Raw genomic sequence first — 27337 nt, 5'->3', positions numbered from 1 at the left:
TCGCACAGGCCAGGGGACACCCCCCCCTGCCCTGCGCAACAGCTCGGAAGTCAAAGGGTAGGGGCGGCGTGTCCCCTGGCCTGCGCGATGCACCGGAGGCCGGAGGACATGGTAAGGCATTTGGGAAAGGGGAGGGGGAATGGTGCCTTCCAGCCGCTGCCATTTGCACGGCAGCGGCTGGAAGCTGCTGTTTCCCAAAAACCTTGCTGGGGAAGCGAGGTCGGGGCGGCGCGGCTGCGATGCAGCTGCGCCCCCCCATGCGAACAGCTCCCTGGGGACAGCGTTTTTGCCGTCCCCAGGGCGCTTCTAAAGGCCCATGTGGAAAGGGCCCAAGAGATGTTAGGAAGTGGTTTGCCATTGCCTGTTTATTTCTATATGTGTCCTGGATTTTCCTGAGTAGGCTTACACTATTTCACAAAAGGATATCCAATGGCGTCCATAGCAGTGGCAAAATAGTCAACTGTCAAAAGAAAAACAACAACACAGCAGTATCGCTTAAATCAACTTTCAGCTTATCAGTCACTGAGGTTCTGTTGGGAGGTTCTATAGCAGTGGTTCTCAACCTTCCTAATGCTGTGACCCTTTAACACAGTTCCTCATGTTGTGGGGACCCCCAACCCTAACATTTATCCATGTTACAGATGGAGAACACTGATGCAGAGAGTATGAATTACACTAGATAAATGTGTACTATATTCAGTTTTAAAACAGAAGATTGTGTGGTGTCAAGATTTTCTTAGAATTTTGTTTACCTCATTTTTTTTCTTTCTTTCTTTCTTTCTTTCTTTCTTTCTTTCTTTCTTTCTTTCTTTCTTTCTTTCTTTCTTTCTTTCTTTCTTTCTTTCTTTCTTTCTTTCTTTCTTTCTTTCTTTCTTCCTTTCTTCCTTTCTTCCTTTCTTTCTTCCCTCCTTGAACTTTTGGGATATCACAAACATAAAAACAAAACCCACTCTCACATTTCTTTACTAGACTTTGAAGCTACTCTCATGTCCTGAGGCAGAAAGAAACCATGTCGTTCTACATTTTTGACTTTATGGTTGCAAGTGCAGAGGGGGAAGAGTAGCACAAGGGCAGGAAATCAGGCAGTTTTCAAGCTGCCAGACGAGCAACTGTTATTATGGTAATTAATTGACTAATTCAGCAGACAAACAAGGACTCTTCAAACCAAGAAAGGAGCGTGTAAAGTGACTCAGATCTGCTTTCACTCACTGAGAGAATTCAAACATTCTGCCTGTGAGAGGGATGTGCTTCTGTGTCTGATAGCATAGCCAACATAACAGAAAGAATAAAAGCTGGCGTACAACTGTCTGTCTTTGGAAAGGATCGTATATATCAGTGGCTAAGCGTGTTGCCTGGATATTGCTTTCAAGTTATCTGGTTTGGTTCGGTTTGACGGTGGGGGCTTTAAAACATTTTCAGGGTATTATCTTCTTCACGGAACTTAAACATCTGAACGCTCTTCTCTCCCTCAGCTGAAGCTGTGAAATATTTGACACTCCTCTTCAACCACTTCCCAGGAGGGATGCTCATGTTTCCAGGGCAGTACAAATCAGGCTGCTGCAATCTCTACTGGGGTGCCCGGTCCAGAAATGTAGTGGCAGAGGCTACGTCTGTTGTATGGCCAGTTAGCAGAAGGGGTCAGAACTGCAACAGATACGCTTCTTGTGGCAGCTGCAACAGGGCAACAGCGTAGAGTTTGCAGGGAGTTAGACAAAGGCCCTCTAGGTATTGCCCCTTAATATTAGTATCAGCAGTCAGCTAATGTTAGCAGTGTTTGGTTGCAAGTGCAGTGGGGCCAGCAGGAGAGAACTTCAGCACAAATGCTCAGATTCAATTGAGCCTTCTCAATTGCAGGGTGTAGCCAGAGGCTGGAAAGCTCCACCACCTCCATCTTCATTCCTCCTCTTCCCCTCAGAATGCTTGACATTAGTTAATTAATTTTATTATTAAATTTATATTCTGCCCTATCCCCACAAGGCTTAGGGCAGGTCACAACACAAAAATATACAATCGATGGCTGATTCCACATGGGCCAAAAACAGCAGTGTGAAAACAGTGTGAAAATGGTGTAAAAGGGTTTAAAATGGTGTAAAAGGGTTTATACTGTTTTCACACCGTTTTCACACCGCTGTTTTTGGCCCATGCGGAATCAGCCAATAAAACTGGCCCATGCGGAATCAGCCCAAAAATAGCAATATAAGTATTAAAAACAGTAAAAAAAAAATTCAGTGCCTAATAAATAGCAACAGATGGTTACAGATAATACAGATCCCCGTCACCACTTCTATCACTCCTCCCACTCTTTTATCTAGAGTCTAAAACACAGGTGTCAAACTCGTGGCCCTCCATGATGAGAAATGATGCTGGCAGGGGATGATGGAAACTGTAGTCCATAACATCTGGAGGGCCGTGAGTTTGACACCTGTGGTCTAAAATATTTAACTGTACCACAATAAAATATGTGCATGATTTTTTTTAATCAAAATTCTTCCTCCATCACTGAATCTTTCTGACCTGTAGTTATTAAGGCTATTTACATAGAAAAATCGCCTTCTGAGACTTCACCAGGCAATTGTGGGCCTGCATCAGTCCTATTTTTTGCATGACCGGGCCTATTCACAGTGGGTGTGATTCAGCCAGAGTTAATTAGACTTGTGAAAGGAGGGAGAACTTGATCCAAAATAAACTTGATTCTAAGAGAGCCAGCATGGTGTAAGAGTGAAGTACTCTAATCTGAAAAAACTGGGGTTGATTCTCACATGGTAGTCTCTTATCTGCTGAACTGGATTTATTTCCCCGCTCCTACACTTGAAGCCTTGGGCTAGTCGCAGTTCGTTCAGAATTCTCTCAGCCCTACCTACCTCACAAGGTGTCTGTTATAGGGAGAGGAAGGGAAAGGAGTTTATAAGTCGCTTTGAGACTCCTTAAGGTTGCCAAAAGTAGGCTATAAATCCAAACTCCTCCTCCTCTTCTTCCCCTTTTTTCTCTTCTTCTTCTGTGAACTTAGTGGCTGGTATAAGATTACATGATTGTATGGTGTGTTTAGAGGGAGAATAAATATACACAGCTGAATGCTATAAATGTACAAAATTTATAGCCCAGCTTTCTGCCCTCATCAGGGCCACTAGGGAGCTAACAGATTAATAATGAACATGAAGGAAACACTGGGGTGCTGTGTGGTTTCCGGGCTGTATGGCCGTGTTCTAGCAGCACGGCCATACAGCCCGGAAACCACACAGCACCCCAGTGATTCCGCCCGTGAAAGCCTTCGACAATACAATGAAGGAAACAAATTTTAAAAACCATTAAACCCAACAAAACCCATTGCTTTTCTTGTTTCCGATGGTGTATCGTTTGCCATGTATCACAGCAGTTGTAATAATCACTAATACCTATGCCAGGGATTAATGCCATCACTGTAGCAAGCCCCTGTCCCGAATGGGTTCTGTGGTGCTTGAGATCTGTCCAGGAGCACCACTTGGCTCTTGCCAGAAGGTGCGCATGTGTCTCACGCGTTGCAGTTTGGCCACCCCTGATGGGGCTCTGGCATAAGCTGCTGTTCCATAAATATGTGTTAGCAATAACTAAAGCAGGCATGGAATGTGCAGCTGGGTTTCTGTTGCAAGTGTTCTTGGCAGACACTTGGCTGAAAAGTCACAAAGATACAGGAAGCGTTGAACAGATACCCGGGATTCTAATTATCTGGCGAAATGTAACTTTTGGGTTGTTAAGGGTCACAGATAATGAGCCATCGTGGAAAAAGCAATTTACCCAAGACTTCTTAAGTTGATGCACTGCAGTTTTGCTTTAAAATATATATATGAAAAACCTGCTGGCTTAAACGACTGATTTTGTTTCTTCTAGGCGACTGAGCAACAATGAACTGACAGCCATTCCATTCCTCGGATCAGCATCTGCCAACATTACATCCCTCTACCTGTAAGTTGCAGTATTTCCCCCCAGGATTGTTTGGAGTACAGTGGAACCTTGGTTTTCGTTGGTAATCCGTCTGAAAAGAATCGATGAAAACCAAAACCGATGAAAACCGAGGCAAACTTTTCGAAAGGAATCAATGTAAATCCAATGTAAATCCATTCTAGGCACTCCCAAAAACATTTCTGGTGAATAAACATAGTTTTTAATGCTGAAAACAGTAACAAACAATAACACTAGGACCAGCTTCAGAGCCAGTGGACCAATGTCGCACCAGAAAGCTGTCCAAAGAGGTCTGTTTCTGATGCCTCTTTAAGATTTGTCTGAAATGGGGCAAGACATTGCCATTAAATAAGTTGCAGACACGGCCTGCAACAGCTTTGTCTGGGTGATTTTTCTCCACAAACCCCTGCACCTCACTGCAAATCGATGAAAACCGAGACAAATTTTTCAATGAAAAAATCAATGAAAACCGAAGGCAGTGAAAACCGAGATTCCACTGTATATGCATATTTCTTAATATGGCTCTCTAACTCCCATTTATATCCCACCACCTTTAAGGAGTTTAAGGCAGCATATATGGTGTCTATGCTCCCCCTTTTAATCCTTTGTTGAGTAGATTAGACTGAGAGAGAGAGATTGACTCAAGGTTACCCAGTGAGTGTCTCAGCAGGGTAGGAGCTCGAACCCAGGTTTCGTCAATCCTGGTCCAAGAGTGCACCATGTGGTCTCTATTTTATGTGTAGTTTATCCTATTTGCATTCAAAGCAGCAAGTTGGAGCGTTCTAGAAAATGTAGGATCTGAAAGGAGAACTATTTGTACATTGGTTGTGGTGGGTTTTCAGGGCTGTGAATCTGGCCGTGAAATCCTTCGACAATATTTATACATTTCTCCTCAGATTTTTTTTCCAGTTACTTCAAGCGCTTGGTAAGAGTAAGGATCAGGGTAGACTGCTGATGAGAGGAATGCTCCAAAGATTACTTCAGGATCCCAGTAAGGTAGGCTTTTTTTTAGTCAGCAATCTGTTTATGCGGTCAGTTAAAGAGTTAAATCTAGCTAGGGAGTTTGTAGCAAAAAAACTGGGCCCCATAGCCTAAGCTGCAGCAGGGCAGTGTGTTGAAGGGAGAGATGCTTGTGATGAATTCGAGCCTGGCTTGTTTGGGTAAACAATGCAACATCTCAACTTGTCGGGAGTGCCAAATGTTTAATCTGAAGACCAAGTGGGATCATAGCAGCCTTGTGTGTGGGAAAAGGCCCTTGCTGCTAAGCATACCTGTGCCAGTTGCCTGTCATTGGCCCTGCCCTTGAGATTGCATCCTGGATTGGGAAAGCAGTTGAAGTCAATTCCAGCACGGAAACAGTTCCAGCGGCTTCTCTGCTGAAGGTGGGGAATGTTGTGCGACTAAGCTTGCCCCTCCCCCACATAACTTACGCAGCTTCAGCAATATGAGGCAGAATCAGGATTCAGAATACCTTGCACCTGTTGGCTTCTACAGGATCAGTTTGGCTACCGTGCTTCTTGTGTACTTACAATGATCTTGTTATCTTGACACCAGCACTGAGACTTTCCATGTAGTAACCATTTCAGTAGCAAATCGAAGGTGTTCTACCATTGCTGTATCTTTCTGATTAGGGATGTGTGCCTGAATATTTTTGGCACCAGAAATATCCTAGTGGAATTTTTCAGGTATATTCACGTCAACAGAAATGACATTTGGGATTCCAGAATGCGGAATATCAAATATCTTAGTGGAATTTTTCAGGTAAATTCTGGTCAACAGAAATGACATTTGGGATTCCAGAATACTGAATATTAATTCCCAAAATATATCGAAAATATTTGGGAATATATATATTTGGAATTTATACATCGGTCTACACAGAGGTCTCAGAGCAATTTACAATATTAACAACAGTAAAAACATCATCTTATAAGACAATAATAAAACTGTAGTATTACCTACCCACATACCCACCCCAACCCCAAATCAGCAGCCTCCAGAGGGGGCATTGAGGGTGTCAAAGGCCAAAAACCTGGGTGAATAGGAAGGGCTTTGCTGGATGCTGAAACCTACAAATGTTTGGTGCCTGGGGAATTTCCACAGGAAAGCTGTTCCATAATCTGGATCCAGCTACGGAGAAAGCCCTCCCGCGTACTCCCTCCCGCGTACTCCCTCCCGCGTACTCCCTCCCCTCATACCTCGGTGGGGGGAAAGGACCACCAGGAGAGCCCCCTGACTCAACCTCGGTGTTCAGGCAGATTCATATGGACATGGGCGCTCCTTCAGATAGGTGGGACTCAAGCCATTTAGGACTTTAAACGCCAACGTCAAGACCTTGAATTGGGCCTGGCAGTGGATAGGGAGCCGGGCTTCCATTTCAAAGCTCCCAGGATTTCCTCACACTTCTCGGGGTCCCCTGGCAATGCAAAGGAGTATGGAGAGAAGACAGCTATCTCAGGCAATAGGATCAGGTATAAATGAAAGCACTCGAACTGCCTGCTCAGTCAGATTCTCTCAGCTCTCCTTGAGGGCCAGCTACTCATTTAGGTTTTTAACGCAGAATTCGCTCACTCATACAGCCGCTGCGGGGAATGTCCTTTTAAACATAAAAGAGAGCCCAAGCAGTCTCAAAATACGACCGAGGGAGGAGGAATGGCTTCTGCCTTTCTTTCCCAAGCCATTTTCCCATGGCAGAGCAACTCGGGGAGGGAGGGAGGACACACAGAATTTTCACATTGTTGCTTTTCCATGCAGAATACTCTGTGCATGGGCAAAAACAGCCTGGCTTCGTTTCACTTCAGAACTAGGGTTTGTTTGTTTTTGAGTGTGCCGGTGCTGTGGATTTCTGCTTCTTGCTGCCTGCCTGCCTGAAAATTGTTATCTGCCAGCTGGCTGAACTGAATTCAGGACGGGCAGACGTTGTTTCACAATTATTTCGTGTGTGTGTTTTAGGGTTGAAGGAGGCATGCAGTTGGAAATTCAGCCTTTCTTTTCTTTCTGGTTCTTGTTTTGCGGTTTTGTTCTGGTTTCCTTGGATTTGTTTTGTCGTTTCATAGATTTTTTTTTGGTGTGTTCCTGTTGTTGTTTTATTAAAAAGCAATTGTTTTATCTGGTTCAGAAGAAGATTTTGGGTTACGTTTTAAGAGCTGAGTGTAGTGAGGGTTTAGGTATTTTGTAGAACAGGAGGCTGGTTTGACACTGGTTCTGTCGAGCTTGTTGTTCTGTTTGCATTGCAGGCTTTTAGCCAGTGGTTGCTATTGTGTGTTAGACTATTCGCTTATTTGAATCCCCCCAAAGGAAACTGTGGAGGCAAGTGGGATTGGGAGGGGAAACCTTATTCAGGGACCCATAGAATTGGACTCTATGGTCCAATTTGCCTGAAACCTGGGGGTTCTTTAGGGGATAGGCAGCACTAGGTGTCATTTGGTTTAAATATAGTCACCCCCAGCCTCCCTTCCCCCAAGATTCTCCTATAGGGAATACCTAGATAATTTTGGAATCCTGAAAAGAAACCAAATTTAATCCTTAAAAAGTTATCAGGGCACCTGAATACCCCTGAATTCTGGTTTTTATGTCTTACCCAAACCCCAAAAATGCCAGGGTTTTTTTTAAGGTGCCCGGGTGGCTACTGTTCTGATGTTGCTGGATACAAGATTCTTGAATTGCTTTTTAGTGCAGTTAGCCTACTTTGTGTAGGCTACTGTTTATACCGTGACGGCTTGCACACATACTGCTTTTAAAATATGTATCTAAGGATTGTAATCTGCTTTGGGATGGTGGTTTTTATGTAGAGATAACCTGGATGTGTAAATATGTAACACTAGTAAGCATCAGGAGTTGGCCAAGGCAGATGAACTCTTTCAGCATTTATGGTCTGCATGGATGATTGTGAGTTCATACAAGGTCGGCATGGATGATTGTTTGAGCTCAAGAGTTACAAGAAAGGTGCAGTTTTCCTTTTTGCCAATTACAGTGATATAGACGGCTGTTCAAATGAGAATGAGATACGCCAATAGACAGTACCGCTGGAAAAGTCAAGCTTGTGTCCCTCATGACGGATCTGAGGCAGTATTAAAAAATGCTAGTGAGAATGCTGTAGACTTCAGAAGGAAGTCAGACGTGTTAGCAAGAGAAGATCCTTCTTGTCAAGGCTTGTGAGCAAGTCTGTCCAGCTAGATTAAAATTGTTCTTATTTTTTAATTTCTATATTTTATTTTTGATCTGCCCCTCTTCCATGAAGCTCAGAACAACCAACACTGTTCTTCCTCCTCCTGCTCACCAATACAGATCCTGGCATTACTTTGTGTCTAAAATTCTGTCAGCAATGACTTCTGTGTGGGGATGAAAATAGATCATGGTACTTACAAGATTGGTTCTGTCTAAGACTACTGGGCCTGAGAATTGTTAAAGAAAGTTCTTGCTCCTCCATTTTGTCCTTACAGCAATCCCGTGAGGTCAGTTAGGTTAAGAGAAAATGTTTAGCCTGGAATCACCCAATGAGTTTCACTTCAAGAGGAAATTTGGACCTGTCACTCCTCAGGCCTAGTCCTGAACTCCAACCACTGTATCACACTGACAATTTGCTGAGTGTAGGAGGGCATGAGTGGCTACACCCAGTCTCGTTACAGTCTGTGTTGAGAAGAATTTTCAAGAACTCCCAATTTCAGATATCTCCCTCAGAAATCATCCAGTATCATTCTCTTGGTGGGTTAGGGAATGAGGGAGAGAGAAAAATCATGTCATTGAGTCATTGACAGAAAGAGGAAAAAAACAGAGTTTATTGAGCACAAAGTGTCCCCTAGGGAATGACCATGGCTAATTGTCAGGTTATGATGGCCTTGTCCTGGTTCTTGCAGCAGGAGAAACTTTGTGCCACCCCGACTTGCTTGAAGCGAAGAACACATTAGGCAGTAACTGTGCTGGATGCACGAACAAACAGATGCGGTGAAACGTGCCCTGGACTGTGTAGCACGATCCACGACAGCTGGGGTTGTTTTCAGAACACAAGTTTGGCTTCACTTAACTTGAGAACCATAAAGAGATTAAGGGTTCAGTATTTGAGCAAGACGCGCCTTTTCAACTCTGGAACTGACTGCTCCATGAGAAAATTAAGGACACATGCTAGATGACCAGATGCACATCACAGCAGATGGCATTCCACAAAACAGTTGAAAGGTGTTTCTTGTCTCACTGCATTTAGACGTTGACCAGATGGAACTAGAGATGGTCAGGAACCCCCCCCCTCCCCGCAACTAAAGGTTGGCCAGGCTGAGCTTATTTATTTGCAAAGAACTTAGCAAGTAGTTCATTATATTATGAACTTGCTTCCAAGCATGCTCAAATTTCAAGCAGTATAGCATGCCCAATGTTGTCACCAAAAGTGCCATAAAGTTCTGGGTGTGTAGTCGTTCCAAGAATTCCCCCCTTTGTCTTTGAGCTCAGCAAACTTACCTGACCTGCTGGTGGCAAATGATGTGTGGTGTAAGACTGAGAGGAGACTACCTTATTGCCACCTCCATCCTCCTTTCCCTCTTGTCTTTTTCTCTCCTACATGACTAAGATGCACGGTGCCCAGTGCATTCTGGGTTTTTTTTATTTCCCAGAATGCACCAGGCACCTGGATCCACTGTTCTCAAAATTCCCTAGCTGCCATGGTGGTTATGTGTCCAAGGTGGAAGCAAAGGAAAAGCAGCAAGAATTTCCCCATCTATTCGCCATGTGCTGGCATCAGCACATCACTTCTCAGCAGCAAGGCAGATGTTGGGCTAGGAAGGTTTTTTTTGGTTGGATTTGCCACCCAAGCTACAGAAGAATTTAGCAGCTGTGAAGCTTGATTCACTGTGGAGTTGGGTTTTCTGAGCCACTGAAGCTCTTTAACTCTGAGCTGAAGGACACACTTTTAAAGCCTAGAACCCTAGAATCATAAAGTTGGAAGGGGACATACAGGGCCTCTAGTCCAATGCCCTGTTCAATGTAGGATCAGACTAAAACAGTGGCTCTCAACCTTCCTAATGCTGCGACCCTTTAATACAGTTCCTCATGTTGTGGTGTCCCCCAACCCTAACATTTATCCATTTTTACAGATGGAGAACACTGATACAGAGAGTCTTAGACTCAAAGGGGTCACGACTCACAGGTTGAGAACCACTGGGCTAAAACGTCCTTGACAAGGGTTTGCCCAGGCACTGCTTGAAAGAGACCAGTTCTTCCAGACATATAAGAGGAAACTGGTCGTAACAGCGGAACCCTCTCACCTCAAAGAGAGCCTTTTGTCATGGAAGGAGGGAACCTGATATACTTCCAAGAAGACTCCTTCTTCCCAGCTTCCACTTGTTTTCCCCCATGCCTGACCACAGCCTACTTAGTACAGCTGGAGACAGGAAAATCATCTTGCAGTGGTATACAGTAAAGGTTCCAACTTGCCCTGTCCCAAGCAGTTCATAACTTGGAGAAATCGTTTTCCTTTGCAGAAGATTGGGAAGGAAGAGGAGCATGAACTATCACCAGTGGAAAGGGTTGCAGATTTTTACTCAGTCCTGTTGACTGAGAAGACAGAAACATGGAAAGTTTTTTGAAAAATCTGTCAAGAGGCATATGTTGTACGGGTCCTGAGAGAAATGTTTTCCCCCTTGCTAGAGAAGCATATGTATGTTTCATCAACCTTGAACCAAAATAACACATATTTCTACATAATCATTACCCTTTCCCTTCTTTGTACATTTGGCACAACATGTATGAATTGTGCGATCCACCTCTTATGCAAGAAGATCCAGTTGTTCCTGACCCTGTATAAGCAGCTGTAGGCCAACCGGAACACAGAAGGTCGTATTGAAACCAAACCTGCACTTTATACCATAGATGTCAGCTGATCCTTAAAGCTGGTTCATAATATGGTATAGGAGTGAAAATCCTATTATTAATTTATTTATTAGATTCACAATTCCACCCCTTCCCTTTCAGGAGTTAGTACACCTCCCTACTATGGACAGAAAGTATGGTTCAAAATAGGTTAAAAGTTCAAAAATAGGTACATATGGTACATTCTTTCATGCATTATACACTTAACCAGTGTGGTATAGTGGTTAAGAACAACAGACTCTAATGTGGAGAACTGGGTTTGATTCCCCACTCCTCCACAAGAGCAGTATTATCTGGTCAACCAGATCACACCCATCCCCACCCATCCCCACCCACCCACATTCCTGCTGGTGACCATGGGCTAGTCACAATTCTCTCTGAACTCTCTCAACACCTCTTTCCTCACAAGGTGTGAGGAGAGCAAGGGAAAGGAGTTTGTAAGCCACGTTGAGTCTCCTTACAGGAGAGAAAGGCAGGGTATAAATCCAAACTATTCTTCTTCCTGAAGGATTAAATCCATCATACATTGTAACCCCACTATCTCTATTTTATCTAGGGTATTTATTTTTGTTTGTTTAGATTTTTAACCCTGTTTTTCTACCCACTGGGAACCGAGAACAGCTTATAACATCATTCTTCTTCCACTATTTTATCCTCCCAACAAGGATAGATAGGCTGTGAGGTAGGTTAAATTGAAAGAGAGAGAGAGAGAGAGAGAGAATGAGAGACTGGCCCAAGTCACCCAGTGAACTTTCATGGCAGTGTTTAAACTTGGTCTCCCAGATTCTAGTCAGACTTACTTGCCTTTGGGTTGCTTTTGCTCTTCTTTTGTGTTTGTCATTTTACTCCTAGTATTAGTTGTCAGTTACTACATTTGTTTACTGTATTGAGGTATTTTCTGTGAGGAGCGATCCACTGGTAGGTGTAAGTGAATGCTGTTATTAAAAGGGTAATGCTCTTAAGAGGATAATTGAATAAGGGTGTAATTGTAGGAGTAGTTGCTTATCTCTCAGTATTTCATTCCCTGCTGTTCTTAACTTTACCCTACTAAACAGGTCCGCTGCTGGGATGGCCCAGTTTATGGTTTCTGCAGGCATTGAAAAGATGTACTCTGGGAGTAAATGAGTGTCCTTGTTATATTTAATTTTCTTCCTTCATGTAAATCAATAAATTGGTTGCATTCCTACTTTTCCATTAAAAGTGTGCTAAAATAGGGAGAAATGCTGTGGAGCTCTCTCAAGTCAAAAACTGGCAGCTTCTTTATCTTTGGCCTGGTCGGAAATTAGTCTATATTTCAAAGAAAATAAATTCAGATCTGGCCACTGAAAGATTGGGGTGGAGTTTTCAAGGCTAGAGATGTTTGGAGATGGTTTCCCATTGCCAGCCTCCACATGATGACCCTGGCATTCCTGGGAGGTCTCCCATCCAGGTACTTGCCAAGGTTGACCTTGCTTAGCTTCTAAGATCTGATGAGATCAGTCTAGCCTGGACCATCTGGGTGGACCTTCAGGGGCGCTGACATCCCTGCTAGTCCAGTGCAATCTAACTTTATGCAGATTTAACCCAAATCAAGTCCTGTTGATCAAATGGGACATGCTGCCAAATTTCTATGCATAGAATCATGTACTATTTGTTCCTGTATTGTTATATTTCAAACCTCCGTTTCTTGTTTTGTTTTTAATCTAGTGTAGCAGATAATAGGTGAGAAGTAGTTGTCTACCCACTCAACTTACCTGCCTTTTGTTGTATGACCCTTCCAGTATTTTGTGGGGAGAGGCTGGGGCTCAGTGCTAGAGCATCTGCTTGGGCTGCGCAGCATCCCAGATTCGATTCCCATTTCTTCCCATTAAAAGGACGAAGTAGTAAGTGATGTGAAATACCTCTGCCTAAGACTCTGCAGAGGAACTGCGAGTCTGAGTAGCCCATGCGGGCCTTGATGAACCAAGGGTCTAACTCCGTGGTGGCGAACCTTTGGCACTCCAGATGTTATGAACTACAATTCCCATCAGCCCCTTCCAGCATGGCCAATTGGCCATGCTGGAAGGACTGATAATGATCCATATCTGGAGATCAAAGTCGCCTCCTCTAACTCAATATAAAGCAGCTTTCTTTGTTTCGGGATATAGCCAATGACTGTCCTCCTCAGTTTTGCTAGGAAGACAACTGCACTACTGTGGATTTGTATGTGTAGGCAAGATGATTACTCTAGTGGCGCCATCTTAGGTTGTATGCTGATCTGACTTCCTTCTGTCCCAGTTTGAGAAAGATGGGCAAGTGTGCTCCTTCAAAAAGGGGTATTGGCAAGGAATATTGCTTGGTCTGTGTGGTGTCTAGAGCTGTAATTATTCACTACCTATGCTGTTGTTTGGATGTGCTGTTCCAGTAGTTGCCTGAAGTGACTGTTTATTCATTCTAGGAGAGGGGCCAATTGCGAGTGAGCACTCATCAGGGGATAACTCCGTTTTTATTTGTGTTTGACCAATTGCACTTGCTGCTTGAAATCTCGGATCACCATTGCTGCTGCTTACATTTTTAGGGTCTTGTTGCTCATCTCGTATATTACAGTTTTCATTTTCAAGTGGCTTCTGAAATGGAAGTGTTGCAGCTGGAAATGGCAGTGGATCAGCCGTGCCATTTTGCTGTTGACTTAAGCCTAAAACGTATTTCAGTTTCATTATTCACTGAGGAGCCAGTCTGAGTTGCGCCCCCCCCCCCTTTTTTTGCTTTGAAAATATTGCCAAAGCAGCTCATCTCCCAACACCAGCAAACATGAGGCATTTGGGATGGGTTTTCACGGAACAGAAGAAAACAATTTGCACATGAATCAACCAAAAAAGACAGACCTGCAAAGCTCTTTAAATACTAACAACTGTTTCTGCAACCCAGTAACTATCCTGCTCCAGAAAACTCAAATGCTTCAGGACCGGATTCTGATACCCATCTGCACTAACTCTAAAGTTACATCAGGAAAAGCATTTTTCTCATAGTTCTCACAGTAATTTATTTAACCATCGTCTGTAAAATAGAGCATATGGGAATTATTTGCAGCTGTTGTCAAAGAATGTGTAGCTACGGAATTCCCTTTGCTCCTTTTTAGTTTCGCTATCATTTGATGCCTTGATTCCCTCTGCCTTTCACAAAGGGCTCTGTTGACTCTGCAGATCCGGTGCTGTGGATATTTTCACATATGTTGGCAGTTGTGACAGGATGTCAAGCAGCAAAAACTGAAGCCACTAGACTCTAGTGACTAGAGGTAGTGGACTGAAGAGGGGATATTGTGAGTGTCTTTTTAGTCACTAAAGTAGAAGAGGACTTTGTAGAGTGATTAACCATTGTTCTTTTCTGCCTCCCAATTTTTTCGGCCTTCTGGCACTATTAGGACCATTGGGTAGAATAACAGATCCAGCCAAAGAACATTTTGCTAACTTTTGGAACCGTGCTGCACCCACAAAGGAAATAGATAAAACTGCTAAAAGCTACATACAAGATGTCCTGTCCAATAATAAGAATGAGTGTATAAAGTACATCTTAACCAGTAGAACCCATTTTATTCTGCTAATTAGGCATAAGAGAGAGGCAGCACTTGGATTAATCCCCTGGTAGGCCTTTTGGGCTCAACCTACATCCATGCTTTTCCTCCAGTCTTTCTGTTCTTACTCCTGGGTTATACAGCAGCTTCAGTATCACAACCAAATCCTGTGATTCCAAGTAATTTCCACCTTCTGCAACAGCAAGAATGTTGGAAATCCTTGAGGATCCTTTAATTCCCATTTTTCTATCTCGGTGGGTTGTATATAGAGCAAGGTCAGAGGTGGGATCCAGCAGGTTCTCACAGGTTCCCAAGAGTAGGCTACTAATTATTTGTGTGTGCCGAGAGGGGGTTACTAATTGGTGATTTTGCCATGTGATTTTTGCCTTTGTTACGCCCCTCCTCTCAGCAGTAGCGTGCAGAACTTGAAGCAGTCTAGCAGGAGGTGCATCGGCGTGCATGGCAGCCTGCACCTGTGTGCATTTGTTTCCCGCCCAAGAACCGGCGCAGTGGCTGCGTCTTTGCCACAGCCCTGCCCAGGAATGCCCCACCCCCGGAATGCCTAGCCACGCCCCCATCGTGCCCCGCCCAGCCCCATTGGCGCTACATCACAGTTTGAATCCCACCACCATGGGAACCTGTTACTAAAATTTTTGGATCCCATCACTGAGCAAGGTGTTGCAGGTCCTCTCTTCTTTCCCCCTTTTCCTAAGCAACCATTTCCAACCCTGAGGATATCTGTCCCCACAGTGTAGGATGGAAGAGAAGAAGAAGAGGAGTTGGATTTATATCCCACTTTTCTCTACCACAAGGACCTTGTCTCAAAGCAGCTTACAAACTCCTTTCTTTCCCTTCCTCACAACAGACACCTTGTGAGGTAGGTGGGGCTGAGAGAGTTCTCAGAGAAATGTGACTGGCCTCAGATCAGCCAGCAGGCTTCATGTGGAACAGCGTGAAAACAAATCCAGTTCACCAGATAAAAGTCTGCTGCTCATGTGGAGGAGTGGGGAATCAAAGCCAATTCTCCAGATTAGAGTCCAACACTCTTAACCAGTACAGCACATTGGCTCAATTTTGGCCCCTCCTTACTTCAGCTCCCTGTAGCTATGCATTTGCTGTAAGCATACATTTGTTCACAACACTGAAGTGGTGGTGACCATGTAGAGCAGAGACAGGATGGGGAACATTTTTTTCTTTTTGACCAAAAGACTGGAAAATAGGATTAGCTCATTCATAAAAGACGCGGCAGTGCTCTACAATGTATTTAGTGCCAGAGTGTGATCAATAGGACTACTCAGCTGCCAAAAAACATAAATCTCTCTTGTAAAACATCAGCTGTCTTTGTGGAGTCATTAGTGTAGAGATGAATTCACGTTAAACTATAATTAAGCAGGGAAGTCTAATAATGGAGGGTAAACTCTCTGTGTGACCTTTGGCATTTCAGAACACACAAATATAAAGTATTCAGGAGTTATCTACAGAAGCGTCAGTAAGAGTGGCAGAAACAGAGAGGGAAAAGGATAGTTGAAAGCTACGACAGTGATAAAAAGTTTAGTAGGTAAATTCTGGGAGTAAACATTAAAGGAAGCCAGCGTGTTTAGTCCAGGGAAAAAAAGTGAAATCCACTATCCTTTTTTCTTATTTAAAAAGATCGCAGGAAGATCAGAAAACCAGCGAGTGGTAATAAATACAGGTAAATGGTAACATAGGCATATACAGGTACATACAGGAAAAGGGTAAATGAAGCTGCCATTGGTCTGTCGAGGTCAGTATTGTTGTCTGTGATTGGCAGCAGCTTTCCAGGGTCTCAGGCAGATGTACCTTTTGTCATCCAGTACCTGATCCTTTTGAACTTCGTCATATCAGAGAATGAATCTAAGACATTCTGTATTCCAAGATGATGCTTTACTACAGAGCCATGGAGCTCTCTTTAATGTTTCTTTTGTCACGTGGATGATTATGTCTGATGAGTCAGAGCCAGATCAGATTAACTGTCTTGCTTTAGAAAGAAATAGACCTTTGACCAATTAAAAAAGAACACCAGGAAAATTCTGGGCAGATGGTGTTTCAAGCTGGTGCTTCAACTATGAAAGTTCTGTTTCTGGGAATCCTTTCATATACTGTAGGTAGAATCCAGGCAAACTCAGGCAGATTTGCCCCCATTTCTTTGAGTGGGACATATTTTAGGGCAGTGATGGCGAACCTTTTGGAGACCCAGTGCCAGGGGCAGAGCAAGGGAAAACTGCGTCCAGGGCACGTGTGTGCCCTACACCCCCTGCCACGCCCCTGCCTGCCCCCACCCTGCCTTGGAATGCCCCGAAACATCCCCGTCACACCCCTGGAATGCCCTCGCCACGCCCCTGCAGGGACACACGCCCGGGGCACACTCCTCGCCCCCTTGACACTATGCTACTGCTGAGTGCCCATATGTTCGCCACCACTGTTTTAGGGTGTACTTTTCTCCACCATTAAAATCAATAGGATTGAATTGTGCTCAGCTATAGTTGCAGTATACAATTGATTGATTGATTGATTGATTGATTGATTGATTGATTGATTGATTGATTGATTGATTGATTGATTTTAGGCACACTTCTAAGATGTTCCAATTGGATCCTTGGAAGTGTCATGGATAAGTGGAACCAGTATGCAAGTTTTCTTGCCAGAAAGACATGATCCGCTCTAATTCCCTCTGGATAGCCTGATCTCATCAGATCTCAGAAACTATGTAGGGGTGCCCCTGGTCAGTATTTGAATGGGGGATAATCTAGGACACAGGTGTCAAACTCGCGGCCCTCCAGATGTTCATGAAGTACAATTCTCATCAGCCCTTGCCAGTATAGCCAATGCTCATGTTGTGAGGGACTGATGGGAATTGTAGTTCATTAACATCTGGAGGGCCGCGAGTTTGACACCCCTGATCTAGGAATACCTGGGGTCCTATGCAGAGGCAGCAAGCGGCAAGCCACCTCTGACCTTGGAAACCCTGTGGTGTTACCAAATGTTGGCTGTGACTTGGCTTCAACCTCCCCCCCCTCCATATTTAGAGTTCCACTCTCCAACCATGAAGCGTTAGCAAAATAAATCTTTATAGCTGACTTTACTATTTCTGTCTACTGAACAGTAAGAAATATACAAGAGCAGTCAATCGTGACATTTAAAACTAGGCATTTTGGCAAATTTAAACAGTAAGGATAAAACTAGAAATGACCAGATAAAAGATAAAACAAGGTTTCAAGTTAAGACTGGAGGCAAGGCAGAGTGTTACCTAAAAGCCTTGGGTCATAAACATACTTGAAGCACAGTCCTGGACACGTTTAGGGAGAGTGCTCCAAGATTGGGTTTCTACAGTTATAGAAGGCCTGCTCCTAGTTATTGGCTGCCTCAGTAGGCAGTCTCATTTGGTGGGCAGGAACATATGGAAGAAAGCTGTTCTTCAGGTATCCTGGTCCAAGGCCATTTAGGACTTAAAATGTAACAGCCAGTGCTTGGATTTGGGCCTAGGAGCATTCTGACAGCCCATGGAGAACAGCCTGTATTGCAGAACATGTTCCTGATTCAAGCCTTTCATTACGGTCCTTTTGAGCATCATATCTGCACCGTGGAACATGCTTAGTGGTGTTCTTCCTCTGCTTTACCCCATAGCAAGAACACTGGAATGTAGTTGTTGGTCTGCCTTCTTTTCCGCTGTTTGGTAACAGTCTGTTTCGTGGCATTCCCATCAACTCTAGGGGAAGATGGAGAGACTTACTAACCTGTTAAAACTAGTAGCTAGTTTGATTTTGTGTCTTTGGTCCCAGCTGGCCTCCAATAAATTCTGCAGTATTCCCGGGTACTACATTTGTGAGTTTCAACAGCCACGGTGTTGAATTATGCTGTCATATTTATGCTTCTGTGGTGACAAAAAGACACCCAAATGACTGTTGTGAAAAAACAGATTACCTAATTGGGTACTTCAGTCCCATTTCATTGTCTGATGAATAGCCGTGAAGTCAAGTGTCAGAACGTTTGCGAAATACTGTTATTTGAAATGCAGATCAAAATTTGGTTGGTGGGAGGAGGGAGGGAGGGAGGGAGGGAGGGAGGAAGAGGGAAACCAGTGAAACCTGTACATTCTACCCCTAAAACTGACATATGGACTTTCCATTAACTGAATGTAATGCGACTGAATTTTTGTCTTGGCTTTGTGCCAAAGCAATGCATTTTGCCATTTCTGTTCATTCTCTACTACCCAAAAGATCGACAGACAGCATACATTCCATTGTTTTGCTTGGACACGGCCAATCCTGTAATCTGAGAATCGGCAAGAATTACCACCTCTGGCCAAAAGAAAATCCAGTTCATAACTATACTGTCCACAGTCTGTTATAGAAACACCTCAATCTGTTGCCTGCTGAAGAATTCTGTGTAATTCAAAAGTGTACAGCATCTTTTAAAACACTGTTTAGTTTTCCTACTTATGAGTCTTGTAAGTGCAGAGCTGCGTGTCATTTTGAGTCAAAATCAGTTTTGTTTCATTGTTTATTAGGTTTTTGGACATATTTGCCCTCCAAATAATAATCTTATTATTCACGTACCTATTATTACTGCTACTGTGATTTCTATTATTGTTGTTAGAACCAGGGGGCATACATTGAAAATGCTGGGGGGAAGAATTAGGACTAATAAAAGGAAACACTTCTTCACACAACGTGTGATTGGTGTTTGGAATATGCTGCCACAGGAGGTGGTGATGGCCACTAACCTGGATAGCTTTAAAAGGGGCTTGGACAGATTTATGGAGGAGAAGTCGATTTATGGCTACCAATCTTGATCCTCTTTGATCTGAGATTGCAAATGCCTTAACAGACCAGGTGCTTGGGAGCAACAGCCGCAGAAGGCCATTGCTTTCACATCCTGCATGTGAGCTCCCAAAGGCACCTGGTGGGCCACTGCGAATAGCAGAGAGCTGGACTAGATAGACTCTGGTCTAATCCAGCTGGCTTGTTCTTATGTTCTTATTAGCAACAGCAAACTGGTAGTTCAGGTAGAAAATAAAATGTCAATGTGAGAATAAACCAGGACAGCACAATCTGCCTCATCTGTACAGTAACTCAAATTTCTGCAGTCAAGAGTTCAACAGGGCATGCCACACTTAGTGACTGTCATCCCAAACAGCTGTTAACAAGTACATGAAGTAAGTGCACAATTTCCTTACAGTATCCACTACAGGGTCTCTACCAGTTAGTGCAGCGATCATCAGAGTGGCATGTAGGATCTCTTTTGTGCCTACTGATGTATTTCGTGGGATCAGATTGCTTCTTCTCCAAAACAGTGATTCCTAAAATAAAGACCCAGTCTGACTTTCCTCCATTTCAGCAGGAAGTGCTTCAGAGGACCCCAGGAGACATCACCATTTGGAAATAGCTCCCCGCTTCGTTGGACAGTGCTTGGCTTGGGACTTCCCAGCCTTTTATAATTTATCTGTGACAGCCATTTTGTGATTGGTCCAGCTTTCTTGGCAGCTATTTCACTGGTGGTTCCACAAAATTCCCAAAGTCTCCATTGGCTCAACAAAGTGGAGGACTCCTGTAGTGAATAAACTCTTATTTTTAGCCATTGGGTTTAGCAATGTAACCCAGTGATTCCTGCTTATGGAATGTAATCCAAGGGTAACGGGGAAAAGTTTGAGTTGATTAGTGTACTTCATTATGGAGTAAGGTATCTTTTGGGAATTTGTTATGATGTTTATTTTTAATTTTATTTTTAAAAAAGAGTAAAAAAATAACATGGCTCCCCACTTTTTTAAAAGGGTTTTTTAATTGATGATCTTGCCCAGCTTCCATTGTAGCAACAAGTAAAAGTTCACAGCATTGTGATTTGCCAATGCTTCTGTGGTGATGGTATCTCCAGCTGCTGCTAGAAGCGTGGTTTGGACACCTGGGCTTGACTGAGAAGCTGTAGTTCAGGTCTTACAGGTGAGTAAGGAGCCAATCCATCAGTCCACAGCGGGGTGCATTTCCCACAGCTTTGTCTGCTTGATGCTGCACAAAGTATCTCTTCACTTCTTGAAGGACGTCTCCCACTGTGTATGCCTTCTTTCCTGCTTTCTCTGCCAACTGTGGAAGTTTGGACAACTCATTGTCATTCTCGTTGATGAACGTCAGATTGGGTATGTTGAGATGAGAAGCAACCATCCACTGGAGAATCGCCTGGAGCTCTTTATTCACGTGGCTGTCATCCACATGCTGATTGTTCACGATCACTTCGGAATCAGTTAATTGTCCTGGGTCAGCTAATTGCCCTCCATCAGCTGGTGAGCCTGACGTTTGCCCTCCAGAGAAAGAATCGCCAGAACCGTTTTGCTTTTCTACTGCTTCATCTGTTGTTGTATCAGAGCTACTGTCTTTGGCCAGGTCTAACGACAGCTTCGTAACCGATACTGACAATTGATCAATAAATTGGTTGACTGTCTCGTGAATATCCTCAGGCACGACTGGGTCATTGTTTTTCTGTTCTGGTAACCCCCCACCATTCTGAGGTGGTAGCCCCCCACCATTCTGGGGTGGGTTCTCAGGAGCAGGATTCTCAATTGGATTGTTGGAGCTGTCAGGCATATTGGAAGGAGTTTCACTCAGTGACCTTACCCAATTCTTCTTTCAGTTAAGCAGCTTTGATGGCCCAGCTGTATGCAAGATGTTGCCTACTCTTTCAGATGTCCATGCTCTAATACCGACTGATGGCAATTTCAGTTGTGTGGACACTTTGTTTCCATGTCAACAGTGACATCACAAAACATCATTTTTATTCTCCAACCAATGACACATTGATAACGCTTTGTATGTGAAGCCTGTCTGATCCCAGCAACCTTGGGCAGATAATCTGTTCATGCAAGGAAAGAACAGCATAGCAGATTTAGCCCGCTTGGTACAGTATCCAAATCTCTACTCCACAGTGAGGCTTGTTGGGTGACTTCAGGTTAGTCACTGTCAGCCTACTTTGTTTTACAGGGCTGTTAAGATAAAACCAAGGGAAGACCAGTACATATCACTCAATGCTCCTGGGGGGGGGGGGGAATGCAAATAAATTTATGAGTTCTGCTAATAAGAGAGCTTTTCTGTGGAGGAAGCAACTTTCTGCTAGTCAAAGAGGCTCCTTATGCTAATATCATAGTAGTTGTAGGACACAACCCAATGAACAAAAGCGCCTATTCCTAGGAGTCTTAAGCTTCAAAGTTATTTTAATGTCTTGGTGAGTCTGAAAGAAGGGTGTGTCTCTGCATGTTGTCCCAAATTATATCTTAAAATTGCTAGGTAAAAAGAAAAACCCATTCAAAGATGAAGGTGGCTGGTACTATTGGGTCATTTATGGCATGCCTGTTGACCTCCCCAATAACCTAGACTCAAATGTTAGCATATAGTGTTTGCTGATTGAGAGTTGCAAATAGTATGCATGCATGGCATTGCCAAATCTGAAAACTCCCACGCATTACCAACAGCTATATACCCCTGTAAGTTTCCTCCCGCCAAAACTTCCCAAAACCGAAACCGATTGCTGGACACAGGGCCTGTTAAGGCCAGAAGATGACTAGTGTAAGCAGGTGCAAGAAAGCAGCAACAAACAACCATGATATTTTGCATGCCAAATGAACAGGTTTTAGGTGTCACCATCTCCCCGGCAAGACCGTGTGGGATAGGGTCTTGACAATTTTGCTCATTTGCATCAACATTGACCGGTGGCTTTCTGAGCACAAAAAAGTAATTCTTTAGCACCTTTTACCAAAAGCCTAAACATAAATGAATCTGGGACAAGGATGTTGTGGGTTTTCTGGGTTGTATGGTCGTGTTCCAGTAGCATTTTCTCCTGATGTTTCGCCTGCATCTGTGGGGTGTAGCAAGGGGGAAAAGCACCTGGTGCACCGGTGCATCCTCTGCCTCCGGAACTCCCCTGCCACACCCCCACAGGGGTGCGTGCCCAGTGCATCATGTACCTGCCCCACCCCCTTGGAGCTACACCTTTGGTAGCTGGAATCTAGATAGACAGATTGATTTCCAGGCTGTTTGCATAAGGAAGTATCTTTGCCGAGTGAAGGACTGATCCTGGAATGGTTTCCAATTGCTAATATCTGATAGCAAAGCAGCCTCCCTTTTGGCTTGCAACAACAGAAATAGAGTAATATTTCTACCTTCCAGAAGATTGTTTAATGTATCAACTAGGACAAAGCACTAGAAAGAGAATTCCTCTGTAACTTACTCATAGTCTGGGTAGATGTCAAATGTAAATAACTATTGAAGTACAGCAAAGGTGCTCTTGGTTGTCTCTATTGGGGACAGGAATTAATGAGCAGCTCAATGGTATTTCAGGTTGCTATCACAGGTGTCAAACTCGCAGCCCTCCAGATGTTATGGACTACAGTTCCCGTGGCAGGGGATGATGGGAACTGTAGTCCATAGCATCCTGGAACTCTGAACTATTCTATAACACAAACACAAAGCATTCCTTTTCTGCAGAGAAGCTTTATTTATTTATTCATTCATTCATTCATTCATTCATTCATTCATTCATTCATTCATTCATTCATTCATTCATTCATTCATTCATTTATTTATTAATTAGATTTTTATACCGCCCCATCCCCAAAGGGCTCTTTGATCGTAATGGCCAATGTTTTAATTTCCATTTAAAAAATCATGGCTATTGATAGTGGTATCTATAATAGCTGTGTTGACTTCGTTCCTTTCTGCCTTCACCCAAGCTGATCAGTTGTGTCCTAGGAAAGCGCAGCTAGTAGAAGTAGGTTTGAATCCTGCAAAGCACTAGCAGAGCTGTGCTGCAGAAGTGATGACTATACCACCTTCTACTGGAGGCGGGGGACATCTTGATGGGTGTTTTCCAACTGGATCTCAGGGAAGCAGGAACTAGAATCTTGTCACTTCCTGTAGACCTGTTGGCGCCCATCTTGATCTCCAGTTACGTTCCTGCTTCATCAGGGATAGCAGCACTTAGACAGAGCTCCTAAAAAATTCTTTAAAATTCCTCAAACTTTTCTCTAATTCTTCACTCTTCTCATCTATTCCCCAGGAGGCTTTCCTTGGCGCAAGCCAGGATTTTCCTCCTCCCTTCTTCTCCCTCCGCTCTCTCGCTCCTCCCCCTTCTCCTCCTTGCCCTTGGGCAAAATGGAGTGCCGCCATTTCTCCCCACCAAGGGAGACCTTTTCTCGTTCCTCTGTCGAGAGGACGAGGTCCTCTAGCAAAACGTCGACTCTGCCAGGAAGATCGAGGTGACGCGGAGAGCATGAGCGACCAAGCCGTCAGGCAAGGTAGCTCACCCAGCAGCGGCGGTGGGCGGAAGAAGAAGAAAAGCGCGGCGGAGGAGGCGGCCTGCCGCCAAAAAGAAGAAGCGACGCCAAAATACCTCCGCCCCTTACAGGGACGCGCTGAGTACTGATCGTCCCCGGTCTGCGGGGGACGATCCCAGCTTCGTGAATCCGGTCGCTGGAGACCCCGGCAGGCCGTTCAGCCCTCCTCCACCAGAGCCTGAGGAGGAGGAAGGTGAAATCGCCAGTGTCCCGGAGAGGGCCACGGTAGGCGATCCGCCATTATGCACAGCGCCCCCTAGCGTCGGATCAAGTCATCATAGCAGGCAAGATCGCGATGAGAGAGGGGTAGACCAGGCCTCTGTATCTAGTTTAATGCCAGTTCAGTCCCTCCAGCAGGGAACTTGGCAACAGGCTTCCCCCGAGCAGCTGGTGCAAATGTTTAGGAAGAGCATGCGGGAGGAGATCAGGGCATACCATAGATCTTACCACAGGAGAACAAGGTCCCCTTCCTCTTCTTCCTCCCCCTCGCCCACCAGATCCAGGGCCCCCAGAGCAGTCCATTCTTCCAATCCCACCGTTTTCCTGGGGGAGGAGGGAACCAGCGAAGGGGAATGTGAGATTTCTGATCACTTTTCAGAACCTGAGGAAAAAACCCCTGAGAACACAGAAAAGACACATAGGTTTTTTAAGGTTGAGGATGCCTCTCTCCTCATCACTAAGGCCATTGCATTAGAATTGAAGGACCCCGAGGACGCTGTGGACTCCGCCCCCCAGTCCTCCTCCTCTCAGAAGCCAATTAAAGGCGTACCCCAAGGGAAAACTGACATTTTCCCAGAGGATGATCAGGCCAAAGATTTTCTCCCATTGCCAGCATACTTTGAAAAAAGAATGAAGAAGGAATGGCTCAACCCCTCCGCCAGCAAAGGCTTCCCGGCCAGCTTCAAGAAGCTTTACACTACCCCGCCACACCTTCTTCGTCTTCTCCAGGTGCCACCAGTGGATGCCCCTGTCGCCTCCCTTCAGTCAGGAGGGCTAGTGTCACAAGATGGTGACGGAAACATCAAGGACCCCTTAGACAAACGGGCTGATACAGTCCTTAGACGTCTTCACGAGATCTTAGCCATGGCCACCAAAATAACAGCTTCTTCGGCCACTATGGCCAGAGCCGGCATAGTCTGGAGCCGCAGACTACTAGAACTAATCCCACCTGCGCAACAAGGGATCAGAGAGGGAGTTGAAAGGCTACTCCTCACCATATCATTCTTAGCTGATTCCAATTTCGATGCCTTCTTGTTGGTTTCTCGAGCCCTAGCCATGGCATCAGTCCCCAGACGCCTCGCCTGGCTACGCTCCTGGCAGGCAGACTACCATTCCAAACAGCTAATCTCCGGGTTCTCCTTCCAAAGGTACCGCCCTCTTGACCAAAATTAGAGCGTATCCTGATAGAGACCACGGGATCATAGAGAAGGCCATGCCAAAATTCTATAGGGCAGATCACAACTCATCCAAGCCCAACAACACCTTTTCGCTCACACCGTGCCTTACCAAGATTCGAAGAGGGCAGGCCTTTGGCAACCCACTCAGGGTTCACTTAAGCGAAATAACAACAACAATCCCAACAATTCCTTCAATCATTCCTTTCAGCCCCACAACAAACAGGAAAACCGCCGGTCGCGGACCGCAACAGCAGATCCTGACTTCACGGTCCGGTGAGGCGGTCGCCTCCACCTTTTTCAACAACGGTGGGCCGACCATGTGGATCGCTGGGCCTTGAGAAATCATCAAGCGGGATATGTCATGAGGTCGCAAAGATCCCTCCTCTCGGTTCAGAACCTTCCCGGTCAACTCCAGCATCATCAAGTCCAGGAGAACACAACTGGCAATTCAACATCTACTGAACATCAAAGGCAATAGAACCAGTTCCTTTCGGCAAGAGAGATCCTTGGGCATATTTATCACTTCTTCACGGTACCCAAAAGCGGAGACTGGTGGCATCATCCTAAACCTAAGGTTAGATCAACCCAGCACATCAAACTGCACCGTTTCATGGAGACCCTAAGGTCAATAACAGAGAATCGCCCAGGGGACTATCTAACTTCCCTGGACCTGACGAAGCGATACCTGCGTGCTCATCAATCCAGCATGGAAGGTTCCTCAGATTAGCGGTGGGGCTAGACCAGTTCCAGTTCGGGCCCTCCCTTTGGCTTCATACAGCCCGCCCGTGTGTTCTCCAAGGTGCTCCTGGCACCCATCCCCACTCCTCCTCAGGCAACAGTCCATTCACGCATCCATATCTGGGCTGACATTCCTAATCGGGTCCAAGTCCCGTCAACGAAGTCCTTAGATGTCTCCAGAACCCAGAAAACTCTCCAACTCCACGGCTTCCTCGTGAATCTTGCCAAAAGCCACAAAGAGCCGTCTCAGCGTCTGGAGCACCTGGGGGCCATCATAGACACCACCGGAATGCCCTGTTAGATGCCCCCATCCAAGATCGACAAGATCATGAACTCAACAATCTTCAACCTGTAAGCAAAAAACGTCTCTGCCTCACGACTGGCAAGTCTCCCAGGCCTGATGGTGTGGGTCTTGACATGATCCAATGGGGGAAGACTACATGCGGCGCCCTCTCGGTCGTTCCTCCGACCATTCAACTTGCAAATCATGGCAGAAAGATGCGTACCCTGATCCTGCCACCCGTCAGTTGAAGAAGCGAACTCCGATGGTGGCGCTTTTGGTCGGAACTTGGAAGGAGGGAAGGTGTACCTCCACACCTCAGCAGGCGGAAATCTTCACGGATGCCAACCTACAGGGCTGGGGAGCCACAACACGGGGACTCTATGTCCAGGGTCAATGGACCACAGACCAGGCCCTCCTCCCCATAAACATACTAGAGACCAAGGCCATCTTCCTGGCCTTGCAACGCACTTCAAACCCATCCACAGCACCCGCGTTGCTGATTGAACGGACAATACATCGGCCGAAAGCCTATATCAACAACCAGAGTGACTCGAGGTCATCCCCCTTCGAAGGCGATGCAAATCCTACTCTGGAGCAGAACAGCACCTAAGCTCACTCTCGGCCGAGCATATACAAGGGCATCTGAACACCACAGCGGACTGGCTGAGCCGTCAAACGGTCGTGGAAGTGGAATGGCAGCTCAAACCGACAATCTTCCAATTTGTCAGTCAATCCCTAGGAACTCCCCAAGTGGACCTTTTTGCTTCAATCCGCAACCGTCGGCTTCCGGCGTTCATGTCCAGCTTCCATCACCCAGAAGCTCTCGTAGATGCCCTGACATCCCCATGGCCCAGGTTCTCCTCGCTCATCCACCACTCCGATCATCCCACAGGTGCTTGGGAAAATAAATCAGGAAAAGGCCAAAGTGATCCTCATCGGCTCCATTCTGGCCACGGAGACCTTGGCTGTCAGCGATCATAGAACTTCGCCAACCACTCCAGCCTTGGCGGCACAGCACCACACCGCGATCTGTTGTCACAGGGCCCAGTCCTACACCCGGACCCAGGCTGGTTCCGACTGACCGCCTGTTGTTGAACGGAGACTGCTGAACGACAAGGGCTACTCAGCACAGGTGACATCAACCATTCTCGCCTCCCGCAGAACATCAACCAACAACATTTATAACTGTTCCTGGAAGGCCTTTGTGAGATGGTGTGGGAAACAATCTATCAATCCCGAATTGCCAGACCTGCCCCAGA

The 27337-nt window shown here is 45.2% G+C and overlaps 1 protein-coding gene across 2 annotated transcripts in view; it reads left to right on the top strand.

Moving 5' to 3' along the window:
* Positions 1-27337, top strand: part of LRIG1 (leucine rich repeats and immunoglobulin like domains 1) — a 147753-nt gene that overhangs the window by 53615 nt on the left and 66801 nt on the right. For both annotated transcript variants that reach the window (XM_048489634.1, XM_048489633.1), the window contains exon 3: positions 3865-3939. In XM_048489634.1, the coding sequence (XP_048345591.1) occupies positions 3865-3939 (75 nt within the window). The remainder of the gene's footprint in view (positions 1-3864; positions 3940-27337) is intronic.

This window comes from Sphaerodactylus townsendi, linkage group LG03 (genome assembly GCF_021028975.2).
Source record: "Sphaerodactylus townsendi isolate TG3544 linkage group LG03, MPM_Stown_v2.3, whole genome shotgun sequence".
Taxonomy (NCBI): domain Eukaryota; kingdom Metazoa; phylum Chordata; class Lepidosauria; order Squamata; family Sphaerodactylidae; genus Sphaerodactylus; species Sphaerodactylus townsendi.
Note: the sequence above shows the minus strand (reverse complement) of the source record. Positions and strands in the feature narration are given on the sequence as shown.